The sequence below is a fragment of the Syngnathus acus genome, chromosome 8 (assembly GCF_901709675.1).
Source record: "Syngnathus acus chromosome 8, fSynAcu1.2, whole genome shotgun sequence".
NCBI lineage: Eukaryota > Metazoa > Chordata > Actinopteri > Syngnathiformes > Syngnathidae > Syngnathus > Syngnathus acus.
The window spans coordinates 2,128,129-2,143,438 of NC_051093.1; the positions used below are offsets into that span (position 1 = coordinate 2,128,129).

Sequence of the window (15,310 nt, forward strand, 5' to 3'; positions counted from 1 at the left end):
GAGTGACACGAAGTTCCGTCCAATCAGAGCAAGCAGAAGAACAGTGGGAGAGGCTACGCTTTGCCGTTACCGAAGCAGCTCTTCTCGTCGCACGGGCGGCTTCAGGCTTTCCACATCGTCGGGTGGAGACCACAGCATTTGATCCCCCCTGGCCGTTGCCTCCCCCCAACCCCTTCGCTATTTGTCGCTTCGAATTCACTGAAATAGCCATTGAAGATGACCACCACCACCAACTTCCAAGGAATGGAGCCCGGTGCCAAAAGCAGTTCCAGGTAAATGGCAGCTTTGAATCTATTCGGTAACGGCGAACAAAAGGAGCGGATGCGGCTAACAAAACCGCCTCCTTTTTCTTCCCGAGAAGCTAAGACGCTAACCGCCGCTAGCCTGCTGCTGCTGGGAGATTCTTGAGCTCATCTGTCACACAATCTTGCTAATTAAGTTAATCTGATGCGCCGTTTGGACTTTAGCTGCACCGCATGGGGGTCATTCTGTCTGGGCTTTGTTCGATGATTAGGTGGCTGAGTTTAAGAGAGGCAATAAGTTGAGAAAAAAAATGAAAATATTCATGTTTTCTTATATAAGTGACTCTTAAGTGACGAGGCCTAGTAACTTTGTAACCCCTCTCATGTGACTGCAACAGTTACTTCCCAATATAATTGTAGCTTTAATGCCTTACAAGTGTTTGATAGTGCTGAGAAAACTGGATTATTCTTCTGGATCTATAAATGTTGTTAATGTAGAAGTAATTCATAGACCATTTCAAGTGAAAGACAAGTAAGTGCGTTTAAAAGTTCAATTTGTGAGTAAGCCCCACTGCAGTCTGCGGCGCTATTCATCGGAAAGGTATGCAGTCCTATCATAGCTGGAAGTCATGAATCTCGCCTTCTCGCCTCCCACTTGGCCCAGAAAACAATGCAAAGAAAATGTGCTCTCTTGGTGCATGGACAAGGCGGGGCTGGGGGGCTATGAATCGGAAATTTTAATCAGATTTTGGGAGAGGTGAGCAAATGTGTGTCAGTCATCAAGCGTTTTTGATCTGGCATGTGTCGAAGGGTGTGTGTGGGGGGGGGTGCTCAGGCGGGGAAGGATGTGGGCGGCGGGTTAACTAAGCCTCCTAAATCTCCCCTTCAAATCTTTGCTCTCGCTCCTTGAAAGTTTAATTATTCACCGCTCATCTTTGCGGCTGATGGGTCTGAAGGGTCTTCTTCCAGACGCAATCAGGCAACCTGAGCGAGGCTCACGTCTCACCGGGATCCCAAAATCAAGCAGCCAGCCGCCTTATCGGGCTAGCCGTCCATGGCCCCGCAAACGTCCTTTTAGCCCTCGCTTGTTAAAGCCGCTTCACATCCGTGTCATTCGCGACGTGATTCTAGGGTGGGGTCGGCTGCCAGGCCGCTTAAAGCCTCCCCCTCGCTCTCGCTCTCTTGCTCTGTGTGTGTGCGTGGAAAGCATGAGCTCATCCCCTGGCCGGCTAGGTGAGCTCCACTTTAGCTTTTCCCACACAAGCCAAGCGGGACAGACGCTTGATCGACAACGCACATTTGCCCTCGTTCCATATTGGCCAGCGGAGCCTTGGACAGCTGCTCAGTGTGTCAGCTGGTGGAGGAGAGAGCAAAAAAAAAAAAAAAAAGAGGGAGGGGTCCAGTCGGCCTTTTTGTCCTTTGCCACAACTAGAAAAAAGCCTTCTTCCTTATTATCGTCTTCCTTTTGTTCAACTTGTGGTGCGAAGATACTTTGCTTCCCAAGTCTATTCATCCGGTGACATACATAACGTCGACTTTTGACCTGAGTTGAGTCACGTTAACCCACAAGAGAACATTGCATTCAATGCAGCCATTCAATAATGAAGATAACCGCCCTCGCGTGTCTGAGAGAAAAAAAAAAAATCTGTGTGTGTGGGGGAGTGTCACATCCATATGTACTTGAAGCATTTGCTACAAAGTGAAGAGAATTGACTGTTGGGAATTAAATTGATACAATTTGACCTAAAAAGTCAGATGGCTGGATTAAAAGTGGAATGGTCCGGCTCTTTCCTAGGGTGCTCCGACCGCCAGGCGGCGCCTCCAACTTCTCCTTTGGCACGGACGAAAACACCACCCCGCAGCGCAAGAACAAGATGGCCTCCAGCATCTTTGCAGAACCTGACGACCCGCATGCCCACCGGAGGAACAACCCACCCAGTCAGTTCCTTTTTGGTGTCCTCTTTTCACGTTTCGATGTGCTGCGCTTTCAGTGTTGGAAAAATGACAAAAGGATTTTCCGTCCAAGTAGTCAGAACATTCCACTGCTCTAATAGCAGAAGTGCAATTCTGCAATTTTTGGGTAATTTGACCCGTGGCTTTGTTATTGGGGGATTAGATCAGGCCCGAATGGAAAGAAACGGTTCTGTTCAAGTTTGGGCCTTGTCGAGACCCGAGCCAGACTTCAACGACAAAAGGCCACGTCACCTCGTGGTTGTCTGTTTGCTTCCAAGAAAGCAGGTAAAACGTTTTGCGTGACCTTTTGGTGGCACGCTGTTGTTCTTCCAGTTTTGCTGTGTTTATCTGTCAGCTAGAGTCATATGTTTTCACTCCCAACTTATTTGCAGACGTCGCGTCTGCTCGTTTGCTGTGGCGTTACCTTGACTTCGGATGCAAACACGTTCTGGCTTTTTTTTTTTTTTTAACTGTCCAGATTTTCAGTCATGAGCTGACATCGTGCGACACAACTCCCGCAGAGAGAGGGAATATTTATGTTGAAGACGTTTGCAGCACTCGACATCGCTCGGTCATGCGTAAAAACAAGAGACGAGGTGGGGTCAGACCGAGAGTATCGATTTGTAGAATATCTTGGGAACGGAACGGACCTTCCTCCTGCTGGCTTTGTTGGACGAGGGTGAAGGCCAAGTGGAGGCCAGCCTTCCTGTGTTACTTCCGATCGACCGGCACAACTGCTAGATGTTTATTTGTCGGAACGCATTTGACTTTCCCCCGTTTGTCGATTCCCATCACGGGCCGGTTGCTTGTCGTGAGCCCGCCGTGTGCCGAACAGCTTGACTCGGTCCACACGGCTCACATTTTGCCAGAGTTGGAGACACGTTTTTGTTTTTCCTGAGTAACACTGAGCGATTGTAGTCAGCCTCTTAATTTCCAGCACAGTGTGTACGATGTGACGCGTTTCCAAAATAAACGCTTGAGAGGCGCCCCCGGCTCCCGAGCACTTGAACGCTGGTGCCGATGCACGTCGTGTTCAGCCGCTGGTGACTTGTGCGTGACGGTTGCTAACTTTAGAGCAGCTGTTGGAGCAGCTGCTCAACTGAAGCAAATATCTTCGGGACGAAACATTCTCACAACCTTCATCAGACTCCATCGACAGCATTTGTCGAGTCACAGCTCACGATGGGCTGAAACGGATCACTGTCCGGTAAAACACTGACACTGACGGACAGACACTGTCACAGTGTCCCTGTGAAAGCACAGGGACAATTTCAACGCTGTAATTTGATTGTCTTCCACGAACACCTTCAAGTCCATCGCTCGCAACCTGCGTTTGTGCTTCCCCAAATACTCCGGCTTTTTGTCTGATGACTTTCCGGTTCCCTCGGCCAGGTGCCGCCGACGCCGCGGCGGGCACCCTGTGCGGGGAGCACTCGGCCCCACTGAGACGGTGCCAGCAGCCTATTCTGTTCCCCAAGAACCCTCAGCCGGAGCTCACCACCATCCACAACTCCGGAGCCGCTTTGGTGTGGAACCAAAGACAAGAGGTTAGTTAATGCGCCACCGATAGTTAATGTGCCACCGAGACCAGCACTGTTAAAAATTACTTTCACGACAGGCCACAGTGTCACCAAGCCCTTACGTCATGTTTAAAAAAGGTTTAGAATTGTCAAACGATGGCACGGGGTGTTTGCAAAGCACTACTTGTGTCCAAATGATGCTTGCTTGGACATAGTTGCAGATCTGCCAACCGTTGAACAATTGGCCCCATTTTGCACTGACGGGATGACGAGAAGCCGCTGAAATGCAAGTTGTCAGTCAGAGGCGACTTGTGTGTACATGTCGAGTTTTGCCTCAAGGCGGTTGAGTCTCTTTTTTTTTTTTTCCCCTTTCCCGTGCTGAAAGGCCAGCGCTTCGGCTGTCCCGCTAATTATGTCACATGATGACAGGGTGTTGTCCCGAGTCTGGATCAACAGGCCGCAGTTAAACGGGTCGCTTTGCTTCATGTTTGCCGCCGTTCATGTTCTCTCGTGTTTTTGTGACAGGAGGAGGACGGCCAAGAAGCAGCAAACAACGGTGAGTGAGCATCTTAACGTTGGCAACATGTCTACGCATGAAAATGTATCTGCCGACATGTCAGTATTTTGTGCGCTTCCTTTTTGTGTTTGCTTTGTTCTTGTTTTTCTGTTTTTAAAAGGCAAGCATAGGGTCAAATCAAACAGCTCGATGATGATGATATAGAGAAGGGCATCAGATGATTAAAGAAGTGGCATGACAAGTGTTTGGTTGTGAGCGCATTGCCGTCCATCTCTTGACAGAGTGTCCCGACAACGAGGAGGCGGAGCAGGAGGAGCAGCGGGCGCCACAACCGGCCGCCCCATCGGGAAGTGACAACTCCTCTGCGGGCGGCCGAAGAAACCCACCCGGTGGCAAGTCCAGCCTCATCCTGGGTTGAGAGACCCCCATCCTCTTCTTTCATTATTTTTTTTTATTTTTGAAAGATGAATCCCCCCTGTCACTCTCTTCCTCGCCATCGAGCTGTCCCTTCTGTGCCGCTCATGTCCGCCTCGGCTCTAATCCCAACTTGTCCTTTTCCTCCTTTTTTCTATTAAAGAACTGTCGATAAAAGCACTTTACGTATCTCTGTGCCCTCCTTCCCGTCCGTTGGAGCCCGTCCCGTAGAGGGCATCGCCCCTGACGGGGAAGGCAAGACATTTAGCTCATACCCCGTCCCGTTTGTCCATGTTGTAAATGCTAAAAAAAAGAAAACAAAACTGAAATGTTACGTGAATTTCTAAATACAATAAAGATTGATATGAATTTGCTCTTTTTTACTTCTTTATTCCTACTAAATTTGAAAAAAATATTCAAATACACTTATCTTGCATTCGCGTCTTGTGTCCGAAGACATGCGACAGACTTGTGGCCCTCCTTGACATGATTGCTGTTCTGGGAGTGTGTGTTTTATTGCGGCGCTGCTGCGGTTTGTACGACATGCAAGGAAAACGCAGCCCTCTTGGAGGCTTTGCTTTATTTGGAAGCCAAGCGCTCGCTCGCCTTGGCCTCGCTCCTTTGGCTTCTTTAGCACCGTTAGCATCCACAACAGTATTGGCGCTTTTTGTGACATCATATCTCATCCAGCTTACTCTACTTTTGTTTTTGTTCTTTACACTCGAGATTTACATTCAACAGTGTTCATGTTTCTAGATTCAAAATTGACCTTTAATCTTTGCACAACAGCCATCTTAAAGATTTTAACGGACATTTTTCCACCAAATGTCTGAGCTAGCTCAGGTAAAAGGTCGGATTGTGTGACTGCTCTAGTTCGTGACTAAAAATGGTGATTTACTGGATTGTTAATTTCATGTTGGGTAATCTCCTTTTAGGGATAAAAAGAAGGAATCATCACAGTGGGATGATATCTTTGAAGATAAGACGGTAATCTTTCCATCATGGAATTAGACATTTGGCCAAGTTAGATGGATCTTCCCTCCCAACCTGGAATTACAATTACAATGGTTGGAGGCTGAGCCGGCTCCGCTTACAGCCTGAGAGGCACGCGGGGGTCACTCGGGATCAACAAAAGCACTTCCTGTCCTGGAGACGTGCCGGCATAAATCGGAGCCGAGGCAATGGATGAGTTTCAGTCAGTCGGAACCCAAATGGAAAGTCTGACTTTTTTAAAAAGATGTTTTTATCGTACAAAGACTGCTGTTTTTCTTCTGGAGGCTTACACAATATAGTAACAAAATGAGATTTATACTTGATTACTTTCCATCAATGCCAATCAATACCCTCCCCGAATCATAACGGCACTGACTCAGCAAACTGACCTCTCACTGGGCGGAAGCTGTAAACAGGATGTGATGATGGCTAAATGGACGGGCAGCTGCGGTTCTTTTGCGAGACGGCCGGGGGAAAGGCACCAGTCTGCTCCCACAGGAAGCAGGAAGTAATGCCGCTTTAATTGCTCTCAAAAGAGTCGTAACTCAAAGAGGAAATGTGTTTATGCCAGCGGCAGGCCTCGCATTTGGTGCCTGGGCCCGCAAGGCCTTTCGATTTGTTGTCACTTTGGTGACAAACAGAACTCGAATCATCACTGTTGCCACACTCATCTTGAAAAACTAAGTGTTACCTCCTTAATTGAAAATAGTGACTCAACGATTTGTCATGTGTTTGTCATTGTTGCAGTGTAATATTGTGAGCAGCGATTTTCTGTGTCGTTCGCTCTGTCGTCTATAGAAGGCGCTGTTGCTTCAAATTGTATTTTTCAATAATTGCACGATATGTACACATATATATATATATATATATATATACATACATATTATATATATATACGTATATATATATATTATATATACATATATATTATATATATATATAATATATATATATATGTATGTGTGTGTGTATGTATATGTATATATACAGATATGTATGCGTGTATACATGTATATATATATATATATGTGTATATAGATGTATTATTGCATTTATTTCATACAAAGAGTACAACACTATAATTTACATAATAGTAGGAAGCACCTACGACTGATAGTTTTGTATCAAAACTCGCAGGAAACATTCCTAAATGTTTGAACAGAATGTGAAGAGGATTAAGTTGCATGATTAATAGAGTTCAGAGGGGAAAAAGTTGTATTTTTGAGTAAAAGTCATAACAGTTGCGATAAAATCCTACTTTTTATTCAAGGAAAAATAAAGTATAGTAATTTTGTGTGCAGTGTCATGTCCACATGAGTCCATCTGTCTCTTTATGAGCTTTCTTTGTCTTTCTGGGCCAGGCTGGCGATGGCGTGGGCCAGGTTGTTGATGGCTTCAATCTTCCTCTCTTCGAGTGCTTTCTGCTGGGCCCACATCCTCAACTTCCTCTCCTGCAGCTCCATGTACAGCTGCAGGACGTCCTGCGGCGGCCTCGGACCACATGATGTTGAGGAAATCGCAGGGGGAGGCGACGGCAGAATGGGCGTGAATCTCTTGCTGCTTACCTTGGTCTTGTCCATCTTGGAACCCCGTCCAGCCGGCGCGTCTTTCCCCAGGACTCGGTGCATGGCCCCAAAAAACTCCCAATGGACGGCAGCCTCCCCCAGCCTCTTGGCCCGCTCGGCGTTCTTTCTGTAGGTGGTCAGCATGTTCCTCCATTTCAGGTCGCACTCGTGGGCCTTGACATCCACGTTGGCTGCTCCCTTCTCCCTCAGACGGGCATTGACACCCTCGGCCACTGTCTCCCAAAGTTTCTTCTTCTTGCACACGGGCTGTTCAAAAGCCTGGTCCATTTCCAGACGGGTGTTGACCAGATGCCACGTCGCCTGGAGGGTCCATATGAACTCTAAAAGGGGCAAGAAAAATTGAAATTAGTTTGACTTCCCTCGCCCCTGCCACTTCATCTAGCTGTTCCAGTGGGGTCCCAAGGCATTCTCAGGCCCCGGGAAAAATGTTAAAAACCTTTTCTTTGTATTAAATTTGGGTGGGAGATGGGGGGTATAGGATCCTGAACATAACTTATTTTGAATAATGTAGTGAATTTTTAAATAAGTTTTTTAATTAGTATAAATCAATCAATCAGCCCTAATATTTAATTTTTAAAAAGTCTTAATAGTATCATAATTTGTACTGTTGTGAAACCTAATATCAGTCATATCCAGTGATTTTGTTTTTCGCTTGCCCACTCCTCCTCCTCATCGATGCTTCGATGAAATAAAAACTTCAACAAGATACCAACCCGCTTTGGTTTCTTCGGCGTCCACCATGGACACTGCCGCTTCCTTCTCCCCCATTGCCTACCTTTGAATAACAATTGTTTCGGTAGTCTCCGTATTGTTGCAAAATCACAAGCATTTCGGTGAATGCGATGTCTCCATCGTTGAGATTAACAACCCCTTGGTTATAATGCCCTTCTTGCATTGGACAATCCGGGTTTACGGCGAAACACTTGGCAGCTCAGGGAAATGTAGTCTATTTTATTCCACACGCAGTCGAACTGAACGGTGTTATTCACATGAATAAAACTACAATCCCGAGAGGCCACGTACCGTATTGTGTTAGCGTTGCAACTCGGTTTGTAGTTTCGTCAAGCTGTAAACGTACAATAGAAAGCGACCCGGCGTGAAGGTTGGACTACAACTCCCAGCATTTATTAAACCGAGTCCTCCTCCGCGCTCCCTGCTTCTTTCCCAGAGCGCCCCTGTTTTCTTGTTTGGCTAAAGATGGCGTTAGCGGCTAACACAGGCGATTGCATTTTGTGTCACACAAACTATTTGGACAGTTGCGGCACAGCAGCTAGTAATCATAGCTTTGCCTCGTCACTCGGTGTGTGAAAATATGTTACATTGGACAGACACGCGTCAGGGTGCCCGGAAAACGATTGGCTGGCCTTCGACACGACATAGGCCTGTTTTGCGGGAAGCGGAGGGAAAGCGATCGGAACTCTATTTCCCATCAGCAACCGCAGCATCAGGTGGTACAAGTTTTTTTTCCTCTACCGCAATATGTAGTTTTCCAGCCATGTGAGCGTCTTTTATTTGGTTTTTTGTTTTTTAAAAGAATCTATGACCTCAGTCGAAGCATCAATGGACCTAAAAATGTAATGAAATGCTCTTAAAAGCCTCCAAACGGTGGTATGTGTTGTATAAATGAAATCTTAAACAAAAGTGACGCACAAAATTAAGCCGAGAGGCTACCTGTAAAAAGAACCATGACTGCTTTACCTATGCAATGTGGCCGAAAGGCTTCTCGAGCACCTTCCAGCAGGGAAGGTTCTCTGTCAGCGCCAGAGTCCTCCTTGACCTGGTGCTTGACCCACCTGAGCAAGCCCCCACCTGACTTTCAAAGTGAACTGGAAAAAAGGTTCAGATTCTCCCAGTGGCGAGCTTTGGTGGCCATCCGAACACAGCACATAAAGGGGGACAAGGCCGGCATCACCCGCTTTCGGGCTCAGGGGGGACTGCGGCCCTTGCTGGACCTACTCGGCCAACCGGGGTGCTCCAGGAAGACTTTGGACCTGACCCTCAGCATCCTGGCCAACTGCTGCACTGAGCTGGAGACGCGCATTGAGGTGAGAGAAAGGATCCACTCACACTGCAATTATTTATACAGTTGCAAGAAAATGGTTTTAAACCCTCTGGTGTCACAGAGGAAGATGCTAATTTGTGCAGAAATTCAAGTCATCCTAAAGGGTTCCCATACATTTTCTTTTAACTGTATCTTTCTTTCAAACAATGAATCTTTATGAATTTCCAATGTAGGTTCGCAAGCTTGACGGAATAAATATTATTGGTGAGTTTCCTTTTTAGATATTTTCATGAAATGTTTTTGTGGCGTAAATCAGCACCTGTGCATGTACTGTACACACTTCACGGCATCTTGACAAATGTCCTTGTTGCCTCAGTGGACGTGATGAAGAAGAACGTGGCCCAGGAAACCATCCAGAACCGAGCCGCACGGGCTTTGGGGAACCTGGCCATGGATTCTGAGAGTTCGGCGCTCATTCACTCAGCCAGTGAGTCCCTGAGTCCGCACGTTAGATATTGATGTCACATTAAGATGAAATCAGACATGTCAGGTATCGCGATGCAATTGCCACATCGATGCTAGTGTCAGTAGCCTGTCTATGGCGTTTTACATAATGTTGTCCTTTTTGCCGCTCAGGTGGCGTTCCTCTCCTCCTCATGTGCTTGTCTTTGTCATCCGCCCCGTCGTCGCCCACCGCTGCGCCGCCCAAAGAGGCCTGCCCCAAACTGGAGTGCGCCCAGTCGGCCTCGCGGGCGCTCCTCTACCTCTCGGACACGCCCGCCAACCGCCTGTCTCTGCTCACTCAGGGCGCCCTCTCGGCCCTTGCCCCTCTCATCGCTCCGGAGTACCCTCAAAACCTGCGGCGAGCGGCCCTCAGGACTCTCCACGAGCTCACCCGAGGCTGCGGCCCCGAATGTGCCAAGGAGGTGTCCCGCTCGGGGGTCTTGGCGCAGCTGGGCGTCATTGTGTCCGGAGAGGCCGAGAAGCCCTTGGAGGAGCTGGCTCTGAAGACTTTGGCCAACTTGTGCTCCCAAGGATGCCTTCGTCCCTTGGTGGGCTCCCTGGGGGTAATCCCCAAGTTCACAGCGGAGGCAAAGAAGGACCCCCTCAAGTCGGGGGTCTTCCTTAAGGCGCTGTGCCTCTGCTGCAAGGAGGCGGTCAATCGCGTCAAGGTGAAAGAGAGCGGCGGGCTGGAAGCGCTGGTGGGCTTTCTGGCAGCGCACCCGGGTCACCCCCTAGCCCGGCTCGCCATTCTGGCCTGTGTGGACTTTGTCTTCGACGAGTCGGCCGTGGAGCAGCTGCAGGAGTTGGGGCTGGTCCCCCTGCTGGTGGCCCGGCTGGAGGAGCTCAACACGGGTGAGCAGACGGACTCAGCCGGCACCTCGGCGGGTTCGTCTCATGGCGAGCTCCTGTCGTCGTCGTGTTTGGACTCATTCGACTTTGCGCCTTTCGAGGACTGCAAGAAGGAGGAGGTCAACAGGGAACAAGGCTCCTCAAGCTTTTTGAGTCTCAGGTGCGACACATCCCAGCACAGTATGTTTTTACACCAACACGGGTCCTCTAACATTTTTTTACATTCATTACACAATTTACACAAATTAGTCCATACTTTTTTTACACATTGTTTTTGCATCCAGGTCGTGGCTGCTGTCCGAGGGTATGATCTCCTCCGAAGAAGACTTGCTGGATTCCTCGAGCAGCGCAGATGGCGACTGGGCGGCATCACCCCCTCAAAGCTCACCGAACCCCGAAAGCCCCGCCCCGCTTAAAACCTGCTCCTCTTTCAACGCCGCTACCTCAAAGAACGATGCTCCCAACTCCTCGTCGACGCCGATGAAAGCCGGTGATCCGCCCCCCCGGACCCCCCCTGTTGTCTCGCCCTCCTCAAAAGCCGCTCACCCAGCCTCCCCTCCCAAGTTCTCTTCACCCCACAGAAGGCGGCAGCGGGCGTACTTGACACTTTCCCCCACGGCGAAGCTCGCCGTCGACACGCCGCCATCGGTGCCTCGGCGCTTCGCTTACCAGCACCCGTACCACCCCGAACCCTGGACACCCGAATCGCCCGTGCTTCTGCTGCTGTCTCGTTTCTCCCACGGCGCCGACCCCAGCCCCGCCCTGGTCACCTCTGGCGCCGTGCGGGGCCTGCTGCGATACCTCGGTCAGCACCGGGACCGCAGCAGTCGCTGCTTCCGCCTGCTGTGTCGCCTCACCTGCAACCCCAGCTGCCTCCAGGCGCTCCTCCGCACCGGAGCGGTGGCGCTCATCCACCACCACCTCTGCCAGAGGGACGGCGTGAAAGCCAAGGTTAAACAGCTCGGTAAGATATAGGTTGTGGAGCCAGCCATGTTGGATGTGATGTCAAACTTTGTGGGCACGGTCCATACAACGTTGCGTAGTCCCCTGGAACACAACATTACCGGCTGACCCTATGCCAATCTTGTCGGGAACACCGGGTTTGGTTGAACACGAGCAGTTTGCAACGTTGTCCTGTTTTGCGCAGGCGGGACTCTCCTCAACAATCTGCACATCCAATGCGAGTCGGCGTTTGGCGCGGGGGTTCTCTCACACGTCATGCTATCGGGCTCCGAGTCAGACCGAGTCAACTGCGCGCTGTCTCTGCCTTTAATTAGCAGGTGAGTCGGTCCTCTTTGAACCGCCAAAACGGCCGCTCCCAGGTTTGGCTTTCAGACATAAAATTAAATCAGTCAATTATTCGGTTAGCATGACTTTTTATTTTTTACGTTCAGCCTTGGAATGAATTAAGATCCCCACAGTAATGGTGATTTCCTTTTTCTGTTAGCAACAAGCCCCTGTTGCGGAGACTCCTCCTGGACTCCGGCAGCCTTCTCTTGGCCCTGCAGCCTCTCAGTTGCTGCGACGATATGGACACCCACACCGCCGATTGTAGACGTCTGCTTTCCACCTGGCCGGACGCCTCACTCCACTCGCTCTACTCCTCCCTCCTGATTGGCTGCCTGTCTTCCCTGGTGTCCAGTGTCCAACTGCTCCCTGATGCCGGACGCTTGATGAAACTCCGTCAAAGTGAATCAGCGGCACCCCCTCCCTCTAAGAAGCCCCGTCACGTTCGCGTCTGCCCGTACATCACTTCCAACTTTGACCTCCTGCTGATTCTGGATGACGGGGCCGAGGTCCCGGCCAACAGGGAGGCCGTGGCCGGGTCTGGTTCTGAGTACTTCAGGGCTCTGCTGAAAGGCGGTTTCGGCGAAGCCAAATCCAGACAAGCCATCCGCATTAAAGACGTGACCGAAGGCATGCTGGTACCGGTGCTGCACCACCTGCACGGGTGCCGGACGGCGGCATCGAGCCAGGCGGACGAGTGCCAGTTTTTGGACTCGTTGATACTCGAGGGGCTTGCTCGCTGCCAGTCGGAGGATTTGTCCTTCCAGAAATCTCCATTAGGTGAGACCTTGATGGGAGCGTGTCGATTCATGGCCACGGAGCTTCAAAGAGAAATGGAGGAGCTCTGTGTGGTTTGTCTTCTGTTGACCATGGTCGAAGATCATGCGGCAGGAGGAGAACAGGACAGCACTGAGGAGCACCTGGCCAGCAGGACGTCGGAGATGGACCTGACTTGCGTTCAACTGCAAATCGAGACTCTTTTAGAAAAGAGCATGAAGACAACGACTTTCTTGAACAAAAAAGAGAGCAAAAACATCCCAGCAAGGAAAGTTGAGGCTATTTGTCAAATTCAAAGTTTGAAAACCTGCTCAGAAAAAGAGAAGTCAGAGTTGGAAAGCTCAGCTCGGAAAGCAGAACTTACGGACTCCCTTCAACCGACGGGGAAAGAACCAGGAAGGGGTACGCGAGGGGTCCCGTCTGCACTTTTGCCGCAGGTGTACTGCTTGGCGCAGCGCTACAATTACCCGGCGCTGCGTCGAGCCTGCCTGGCGTTGCTGCTGGGCTGTCGGGACGTGGGTCGGCAGCCACGCTTCTCAGCAGACGAGGCTGCCGACTGCCTGCGAGAGACCGCCAGGCAGGCCGACTGCGTTGACACGCTCAAGCAGGATCTTCGCGGTCTGGCTGCAGACGCGCTAAGCTGAGAACCCAAGAAAGATTGTATGCGTGTTTTTGTTTTCTTTTGGAGGGGACTGCATTCTTTTTTTCTTCCATTTTCTTCTGCCACCTCATCAAGTATCACTGAAGATTCTTTGGCATATTGTGTGAAGTTTGGAAATCTGTAAGGATTTTAATGCTACCTCTTCACTCAACCTTGGACATAATTTTGTGAGACATTAATAATTTCATACGTCATACTTCAGGACAGATTTTCTTTCATCAAAGGATAATTGTAAATTTATATTATTTAGGATTAGTTATACCTTAAACTATGAGTAATGGGCAGTTAAAATTGTAAGTAAATTTTATGGGGACACCTTGATGAATTCAAGGCTGTCTCATAATTGGCGATGACATACAGTACTTCCGTTTGTTTTGGGATTTTCTTTTAATGAGGTAAAGGTCTGTCTCTGTTGCTTTTGTTTCAACTTGTTTTGCTGGAAGTACGACGACAATCAACCTCATGTCTTCTTTATTTTGTACATAGTGATCATACGGAGATGGTGTAGATTTCACCTGCACGGTATCAACTCCGTGCCACTGAAATATAAAGATTTACGACACTTGCCATGCTGTGTTCTGTGTTTTATTTACTAAGACTAAGTAAATTTAATTAATTCCTGTGGACCAATAATTCAATACAAGGGATGCTAACTTGCCAGACTACATACGTCCACTGTTTTTTTTTTCTTAAATAAACTTTTGTTGGTTGTCTTTCTTATCGATAAAACTGATAATACTTAAATTAAAAATGTGTGTTTTTTTTTTTTTAATCCTGTTTTGAGGAAACTATTTTAACACGTCAACGTAAATCAGAACATTTGAGCTCGATTTGTTTGCCTTGATCAGGTTGATCTCATCTCTGCACCACCTACAGTAGCTCAGTAACAAAATGAATGTCACTCTATATTATCAACAAGACGAACTAATTGGCATTTTAAGAGTGTGTGGCGTATGTTTACGATTTAAGAATCCGTAGGCAATGTTCTAAAATAAGGTAATTTCATAAGCGGGCAACACGGCGCCATCTTGGTAGAGGAATTCAACGTCATCTTCGGCGCCATCCTCCTCACCTGTCTGAATGGTAAAGCGTTCGTTCTTAAAAAGCTCATTAATAAAAAATAAAATAAAATAAGCTCATTAATCGTCCCGTTAGCTCAGTGTCAGTAATTTGAGTAGTTCCAAACTTTTGACAACGTTCGATGACGTGTCGTCGGGACGCCTGAGGCAACTTTCAGACCTGTAGCTAACCAGCTTTAGCTGAGTTGCTAATGTTAGCATAATGTTGTGAACATGACCCCAATATTATTTTATAAACCTTAAGCCTGCTTTAAAAAAGCTGTTTTACATATCGTTTTTATTTCTTTGAGTCACAATATAGTTGGTAACTTGGTAGGATAAGTAATTATGCTGAGCAGCAGGTTACTTAGTGTACAACAGAAGTATCAAACTCAAGGCCCGGGGGCCAGATACGGCCCGCCACATCATTTTATGTGGCCCGCGAAGACAAATTGTGCATCAAATTCGTGTCATAACTAGAATTTCAAATGGTGTTCACTTTTAATCATATCTGTTTTTTTAAATATTTGACCAGTTTTTACTCATCTGATTTGAAAACGAGTTATTTGTAAGTTTTTCTTGTAGCTTTTACTGTATATAATATGAGCTGCTCATACATTTATTTGGGTTGACAGTCATAATGGCCCTCCGAAAGAAGCTATGACTACAATGCGGTCCGCGAAAAAAAACGAGTTTGACACTCCTAGTGTACAATATTCAAGGAGTGTGTGCAGTGTTTAAAACAAATCATTTCCTGAAGAAAAATCTGAGAAATTTGAAATTAAACACATTTAAGCTGTGTTGTATGTTTATTTTTGAACCAGCATGGTAATTTATAGTAAGTCTCAAAAATGTTTGATATGATTGCCGAAGATAGTGTTAAAAATACACCAACTATAGGTGCTTTTTTTCAGTCTTTGTTAGTGCTCTATCTTGGTACTGCTGCC

The 15,310-nt window shown here is 48.0% G+C and overlaps 3 protein-coding genes across 3 annotated transcripts; 2 read left to right on the forward strand and 1 right to left on the reverse strand.

Moving 5' to 3' along the window:
* Positions 1-59: 59 nt before the first annotated feature.
* On the forward strand, positions 60-5,015 carry LOC119126420 (jupiter microtubule associated homolog 1-like). The gene is made up of 5 exons (XM_037257693.1): positions 60-272; positions 2,038-2,180; positions 3,588-3,742; positions 4,241-4,271; positions 4,514-5,015. The coding sequence occupies exons 1-5, from the start codon at positions 217-219 to the stop codon at positions 4,648-4,650; spliced, it is 522 nt and encodes a 173-aa protein (XP_037113588.1). The 5' UTR covers positions 60-216; the 3' UTR covers positions 4,651-5,015.
* Positions 5,016-6,880: 1,865 nt separating this feature from the next.
* si:dkey-66i24.7 lies at positions 6,881-8,124 on the reverse strand. Its single transcript, XM_037257692.1, has 2 exons — positions 7,939-8,124; positions 6,881-7,545 (listed from the first exon to the last, which is right to left on the reverse strand). Exons 1-2 carry the CDS (start codon positions 7,991-7,993, stop codon positions 6,971-6,973), a joined length of 630 nt encoding a protein of 209 aa, XP_037113587.1. The 5' UTR covers positions 7,994-8,124; the 3' UTR covers positions 6,881-6,970.
* Positions 8,125-8,375: 251 nt separating this feature from the next.
* Positions 8,376-13,872, forward strand: armc5 (armadillo repeat containing 5). The gene is made up of 7 exons (XM_037256598.1): positions 8,376-9,270; positions 9,461-9,491; positions 9,604-9,714; positions 9,864-10,740; positions 10,865-11,544; positions 11,728-11,860; positions 12,028-13,872. Exons 1-7 carry the CDS (start codon positions 8,911-8,913, stop codon positions 13,286-13,288), a joined length of 3,453 nt encoding a protein of 1,150 aa, XP_037112493.1. The 5' UTR covers positions 8,376-8,910; the 3' UTR covers positions 13,289-13,872.
* The last annotated feature ends 1,438 nt before the right edge of the window (positions 13,873-15,310 follow it).

Coding starts and splice junctions, on each gene's coding strand:
- armc5 (XM_037256598.1), top strand. CDS start 8,911: ATGACTGCTTTACCTATGCAATGTGGCCGAAAGGCTTCTCGAGCACCT. Junction 9,715..9,863: donor GGCGCTCATTCACTCAGCCA/GTGAGTCCCTGA, acceptor TTTGCCGCTCAG/GTGGCGTTCCTCTCCTCCTC. Junction 10,741..10,864: donor TCAAGCTTTTTGAGTCTCAG/GTGCGACACATC, acceptor TTTTGCATCCAG/GTCGTGGCTGCTGTCCGAGG.
- LOC119126420 (XM_037257693.1), top strand. CDS start 217: ATGACCACCACCACCAACTTCCAAGGAATGGAGCCCGGTGCCAAAAGC. Junction 273..2,037: donor GGTGCCAAAAGCAGTTCCAG/GTAAATGGCAGC, acceptor GCTCTTTCCTAG/GGTGCTCCGACCGCCAGGCG. Junction 4,272..4,513: donor CCAAGAAGCAGCAAACAACG/GTGAGTGAGCAT, acceptor ATCTCTTGACAG/AGTGTCCCGACAACGAGGAG.
- si:dkey-66i24.7 (XM_037257692.1), bottom strand. CDS start 7,993: ATGGGGGAGAAGGAAGCGGCAGTGTCCATGGTGGACGCCGAAGAAACC. Junction 7,546..7,938: donor CGCCGAAGAAACCAAAGCGG/GTTGGTATCTTG, acceptor TGCCCCTTTTAG/AGTTCATATGGACCCTCCAG.